Source organism: Carlito syrichta, unplaced genomic scaffold (genome assembly GCF_000164805.1).
Source record: "Carlito syrichta isolate Samal-C Ts95f unplaced genomic scaffold, Tarsius_syrichta-2.0.1 Scaffold89697, whole genome shotgun sequence".
Classification (NCBI taxonomy): Eukaryota; Metazoa; Chordata; class Mammalia; order Primates; family Tarsiidae; genus Carlito; species Carlito syrichta.
In genome coordinates this window covers 278,089-285,113 of record NW_007033793.1, presented here as the reverse complement: position 1 = coordinate 285,113, position 7,025 = coordinate 278,089, and the positions used below count along the sequence as shown (strand labels likewise).

Below are 7,025 nucleotides of genomic sequence, written 5' to 3'. Positions count from 1 at the left end.
CGCCCGGATGATTTTTGATTTATTGTAGAGATGAGGTCTCGCCAAGTTACCCAGGCGGGTCTTGAACCCGCAGGCTCAGGCAATCCACTCACCTCAGCCTCCCAAGGCACGGGATTACAGTCTGAGCCACCGAGCCTGGCTATAAATATAATCTTATTAGTAAAGCACATTAAAAAGGTATGGGCAGGTAGGGTGCAGTGGCTCATGCCTGTAATCCCTGCACTTTGGAAGGCCAAGGCAAGAGGACTGCCTGAGCCTAGGAGTTCGAGACCAGCCTGGGTAACTTGGTGATACCTTGTCTCTCCAATGAACCAAAAAATTAGCCGGAAGTGGTAGCACACACTTGTAGTTACAGCTATTGGGAAGTCTGAGGTAGAAAGACTGCCTGAGCCCAGCAGGTCAAAACTGTGGTAGCTGTGAGCATGCCACTGCCCTCCAGCCTGGGTGACAGAGTGAGACTCCAATACAAATAAATAAATAAATAATATGGGCACAAATAGCTGGATGTGGTAGCATGTGTCTGTATTCCCAGCTACTCAGGAAGATAAGGCAGGAGGATCGCTTGAGGCCAGGAGTTCAAGATCAGCCTGGGCAACATAGTGAGACCCTGTGTCTACAAAAAACAAAAATTAGAAAACTGGGCAGAGAGAGACTCTTGTTTTGAGAAAATCTGAATGTCAAAAAGTTTTATTTTTGAAATAAGCTATTTAAAAAAGTGTTTATGTTAGTCAGCTTCAAGTTTCCAATATTATAAATTCAGTAAAATGTATAACAGGTTAAATACCAAGGATCATAGTTCAAAGACCCATCCTACATTCTCTGATGACATTTTTGTATTCCTGTACTCTTATAAAGACCAATTCCTGTCCCATATTAACTGCTAAAAGTGTCCACATTGTTATTATCATTATTTTTAAGTTGGAGTCTCACTCTGTCACCCAGGCTGGAGTGCAATGGCACGCTCATGGACACCCCAGCATCAACCTGCTGGGCTCCAGTGATCTTCCACCTCAGCCTTCCAAGTAGCTGGAACTACAGGCGCGCGCTACCATACCCGGCTCATTTTTTGATTTATTGTAGAGATGAGGTCTCGTCAAGCTGTCCAGGCTGTTCTTGAACCCATGGGCTCAGGCAATCCTCTCACCTCAGCCTCCCAAAGTGCTGGGATTACAGGCTTGAGCCACCGCACCTGGCCCAAAATTATTTTTTATTCTAGAATTTCATTTTCATTTTCTGAAAATATATGGGCCATCAGTGGGGGCTTAAAATCACGACTGAAGAAAGATAATAGGAAAAAGATACTTACATACTAACTTTATTCTCAGGAAAGCAAAGCCTTTAAGATAAGTCAGGAACAGTACCCATGTGACCTTAGTATCCCTAGAATCTAGCATAGTATTTGGCACATAACATGTGCTTCATGAATTGATGTACATATTCCGAAATAAGTTTTTAACTTCCTAGAGTTTTGCACAAACTCATTGTCATTTACTGGCTTATATTGTTACAGTTAAGTCTTTAGCACTAACATGGAAAGCCCTACAAGATGCTGTGTGCTTATTCAAAGTAACCTTTCTTGCTAAAAGGCATTATTTCATAAATTTTCCTTAGATACATTTATCTAATGTGACGTTTCAGAAGCAGAAGAGTTCTAATGATAACCATCTAACTCCTAACATGAAAAAAAGTAGATTCAGTATCAAATATTTTGTGGGAAAAGGAAATTTCTAGAACTCTTGATTCTGGTCATTAACTGTATAATTCTCTTTGTAAGCTTCAAATACAGTACAGCAGAAAAAGCATGGGGCTTGGAGTCTGGGTTCTAGTCCAGCTCTTCCACTTACCAGCCATGTGCCTTGGGGCAAGTTCAGTTTCCTTATCTGTAAAACGGGGATACATGATCTCATTTAATACTCACAATAAACCCTGTAATGTATGTCAAAGTGTCTAGTACAGTGCCTGGCACATGGTATAGGCATTCAGCAAATGTTAGTCCCCTTCCTCTTCCCTTCCTTAAGTTATGAAAGACAATGTTCCAAATTAGGCATATACTGTATATTAGTTAGAGGGCATATAACATCCATAAATAACATCCCTGGAGCTTCCCTTCTAACAAATCCAGGGGATCAAAATTATGGCTCTTATTCCTTATTTTGTTAAAAACAAGGCCTATTAAAATTTTTTAATATTTATAATATTTTGTTATAGTCCTTTAGATAATAAATTACTAAAAGATAACATAAAGTATCCTACTCAATGTATATAATCATTTATAATAGAACCTTGAAGGTAGAGAATCACAAATGACCAGATGATATATTCTCAACAGACTAGTAATAAAAAACTGAAAAACTTCACAAGTCAGAATTGGAAACAAAGAAACCCAGCCAAATGCCCTCTTGATAGCTTTCAAAGTGACACAATTTATCAATACCCCAAATGATGATTTTGTTGGATTATTTATTTACTGAGGTATCTATAGCACTGAGCACACTGACTGAATACATACATTTCTATAGAATTCCTGCCTTCATCTGTCATTTGTGTCACGAATCCTAAATACACCCACATAAGCAAAAGAGAAGTCACACGTATAAGTGGGGGCACCACTCCCTAGCTGCTGTAGGCTACAGACACCTCCAGTTCTGTCTGCCGGCTCCCTCCCCACCAGTGCTGCTAATACTCAGACGCTGCTTGTCCACGCCTGGTGTCCCACACTGCCAAGAAGTTTCCTTGAGCACCGTTCCATTTTCTCCAGGAAAATTAACTCCTACATAAAAACAGCTATTTACACACTGAACGTTTTCAAATGTGTTACAATTACTTTAACACATAGACCACATAGAATTGTCATCACGTTTTTTCAGCTTTATTGAGGTCGAACTGACAAATAAAAATTGCATATATTCAAGGTGTACAATGTGATGCTCTGATATATACACACATTCTGAAATCATTATCACAGTCAAGCTAAGCAAGTACATGTAAAGGACCTTCCTAACTTGTTTATTAAGTAAGAAATCTTAAGAGTCAAAGTCTATATAAAATATGGTAAGTTATGGATAATGAAATTTAATATTCTATATAATAGCAAATATATGCTCTGTTGTCCTATGAAAGTAATAATTTCTAGCAAAACTCCAACGTGACTATTTAAAATGATGCTAACTTTATTTTATATATTTCATAAGCAGTATGTGGCATGTAATTGTAACTCATGTGACATTCACATTAATTTATCAGTATCAGGTGAATTTTGAGAAGCAACGTAAAATGGTCTGACCTCAGAACCAAAGAAAGAATCTGAAGACTCAAACTGGTTCACTACTTGCTAGCTTTGTAAACCTGGAAGTCATCCACTCACTCGGGCCTATGTTTAATTGGACACGAGATGACATCGTATCTGACCTGTGTGTACCAGTGAGGATGCATGCAAAAAGTGCTTCTCTTTGTCAGCATTTAAATGTTTCCTCAGTGAGGCCTATCCTAATCCTTTAACCTGTGTTTCCTGTTTCCTGTGTATCACTCACAATCTGATAGCTTCTTTGGTAGCACTTTCTATGACTTGTATTTATGTTTATTTGTAACACTAATTTTCTTTTATTTTTAAGTTTGTATAAATGCAAAATATCATGATTATAGTATTAGGTAATATATTCACATAGGAAAACAAAACAGAGTGAAATAAGTATCCAAAATTATATTTCATTAAACATTTTTCAAAAGTACTAGGAAAATAGCATAATACCAATTTTCAATTTCACCCTCCATACAGATTTGGAGTTTTATTGAAACTTATGGTAGACAAGTGACTTGCTATTTTTACTTCCAACATGATTATAACCTGGTCTGCTACCAGCTTCAAGAAGCTGTTATGAACTAAACAGAACCATTCTTTTATGTGAAAATTTCCAAACAAAATTTTCACAAGAAAATGGAACATAATGGAGCCATTCTTTTCATGTGAATTTCAAAACAAAAAATTCAATGCCAATAGCCTCTTACATATCTTTTTTTTAAGGTTTTATTTATTTTGTTCCAATAATGTCCTTTCCTGCTTAAGATAGGCACACATTCGATGGGTGTCATAGCTAATGGGATTCTTAAAAATGTCCTTAACAATACAGTTTATGGACTCAAAAAAAAAATAGTACAGTAGTATTCATTTTCCAAGCAATATACTTTCAATAGTTACACACTTTAAAAATACATAATTTTCCACTTAAATACACTACGTAGTCATTTTTATGTCATTTTTCTTTGTACCTATGTACAGCAATACATATCCTTATTCTCATACCTCGTATATTAGCTATGATACTAGTTTTCCAAATCTGAATAGCTGGAAAGTTTGTTTTCAACAGTTCAGAAATCCAGCCTGAATATAACTTAAGACTCAGAGTCTAAACATTATGAAATGATGCTCCTAATTAGCTTAAGAATAAAACAAAACTCAATTTCTAATAAAAATTTAAATTAAGCCCAACATAATCAATGCCATAATCCTATAAACTGTAACTAATTCCTTTTTACATCTGATTTCATGACCCTGTAAGTAAATGCTGCTAAAATCTTTTCCAGGCCAGTCATTAGTATTAGGAAAACTGTAAGTTACAGACCATTAATGGGTCACACAATCAATTTCATGGGTCAAGAATCACATTAAAAAAAAAAAGAAAGAAGACAGAAAAGGAAGTATGAGTACATTGCACATGGTAAGGATAACTATTATGCTTGAAACTTGTTTTCTAAAGATGTAGGATGCACACGCGCACACACACACACACACACACACACACACACACACACACAGGTCCAATGTGCCATGATATACAAAATGCGGGTCATGGAAAGTCTGAAAGCCACCAATCTGGGTCAACCCATGTGGTCTGCCAACCCACACAGCCCAGAACTGAGGATCCAAAGGCCCAAAGCTGCTCTACGACATCTTTGAAAAGGTTCTTTAAGCCCTCTTTTGGCTCTTAGAAAAAAAAAGAAAAAAAGGAAATTTGTTATTCATTTTAAAAATAGCACTGATTCTGTAAGAACTGACCATATTTTTAAAAATAATGATTCCCAAAGCCACAATCAGGTCTTGTGAAAAAGTATTCTATATTGTTTGACATTTTAAAGTTTTAAAATTTCAGCTTTTGAAAAGCTTAAATTGGAAAGGACAAATCATGTATATAAGCATTATTAGTAAAACTGAAAAAAATAAAAACTCTTCAAGGATGGTATATTCATTCTGTACAAATAAATGTATAAAAACATTTATTTATTTATAATGTATAAAATGTATAAAAACATTCATTTATTTATAAAAATACAGTATTCGTCTTTCATTTTCTTTTTATTGAGTCAGAGTCTCACTCTGTCGCCCAGGCTGGAGTGCAGTGGCACATTCATAGTTTACTGGAGCCTCAACCTCCTGGGCTCAGCCTCCCAGGCACATACTGCCACGCCCAGCTAATATTTTTGAGTTTTTGTAGAGATGAGGAATCACTATGTTGCCCAGACTAGTCTTGAACTCTTGGCTTCAATTTATCCTCCTGCCTTGCCTCCAAAAGTGCTGGGATTACAGGCATGAGCCGCTGTGCATGCCTGTAGTTCCAGCTACTTGGAAGGCTGAGGCGGAAGGATCGCCTGAGCCCAGCAGGTCGAGACTGTGGTGGCCGGGAATGTACCACTGCCCTCCAGCCTGTGTGACAGAGTGAGGCTTCAACTCAAAAACAAAACAAAACAAAACAAAAAACGCCTTCAGGTTCTAAGAATTACATGACATGCGGTATCTGAGATTATTTTAAATTCATCTATACTTACACATTTGTCATTTGAGTTCTACAATCTATACCATCTCTGTAATGTCACAAAAACTTCTTTGAGAAAAACAGAGCTCCTCAAGACAGTTTAGAAAACAACTTAATACAGGTTTTACTTGCTCAAGACAGTGAAATGTTCCTATCCAGGAAGAGAGCTGAGACCCACTAACTTTGAATAGCTAAACTGTGGTGAAGCTGTTTATAATCATCTACTCTTTCTGAATCGACTGCAAAAATTCAAGACTGGGCTACCAACCAGACCACTGAATAAACAACGTTGCAATGACACAAAGGTTATTAGTAACTAAGTCTTTCGAAATCACTACCTGTAACAAGAAAAGCACACCAAGTAAAAAATTACTGATAGGTGTAAATACCAGCGCCTAGGGGTACAATGAAAAGACAAGCACTTCCCTGAATGAACACTGGAGGGCACTCCGAATCACAAGTTCCTGCATACCCAGTGTGAGTAAAGAAACCTTCCAGCCTGTACATGGTCCATTTCTCACCAGGCACGTGCAGGACGGCCGCATCCTGAGGCCCCGCCCACCCTGTAAGCTTGCCAGCCAGCTCCTGAAGTCTGTTCAAGCAGGCAGCACAGGTTTCCTAAAAGTAATCTCGCTTCAAGCTTATACTTACCTCAGGAGAAATGTGAAGTGAGTGAGACAAGCAGAGCTATTCAGGCCAAGAGCATCTTGGAGATAGAGGCAGTGGTGAGCTAGTTAACAACTCTCAATCTGTCAGCAGCACTTGACAAAGCAGAAAGGAACTGACTAAATCACAACATGACTCGGAGCTGACGTCAATGTGCAGCTCGCTTGGAGTTTAACTTTTCCACTTCCCCTGCTGAAACACGATTCCAGGAAATGTAATGACATCAGCCCTTTGAACTCAATTAGCTGAGGAACAGACCATTTTAAATTACAGGAGGAAAGAAACAAGTAGGTACACAAACATCCAAAACACACGGGCTTTTCTTCTTCTGTACGGAGCTACATTTGTACACAATAATGAAATCTGAAGCTTAGTTTTTTCTAACGTGAACAATATATACTGTATGCTTAACTTGTAGCTAGGTTGAATACGCAACAGGTTGCAGATGAAGTAATAGCTTATTTTAGGGCCGGATGGTGCGCAAACGAGTGAGAGAGAGGAGGAGGGAGGGAGGAAGAAGAGGGGAGAGGGAAAGAAGGGGGGGGGGGAGAG

The 7,025-nt window shown here is 38.1% G+C and overlaps 1 protein-coding gene across 13 annotated transcripts in view; it reads right to left on the bottom strand.

Moving 5' to 3' along the window:
• CREM (cAMP responsive element modulator) overlaps window positions 1-7,025 on the bottom strand; it is a 62,173-nt gene that overhangs the window by 10,005 nt on the left and 45,143 nt on the right. For 5 of the 13 annotated variants that reach the window (XM_008058237.1, XM_008058243.1, XM_008058278.1 and 2 more), the window contains one exon: window positions 1,845-1,880. The exons of the other annotated variants lie outside the window; for them this stretch is intronic. In XM_008058237.1, coding sequence (XP_008056428.1) covers window positions 1,845-1,880 — 36 coding nt within the window. The remainder of the gene's footprint in view (window positions 1-1,844; window positions 1,881-7,025) is intronic. 13 annotated transcript variants of the gene reach the window in all.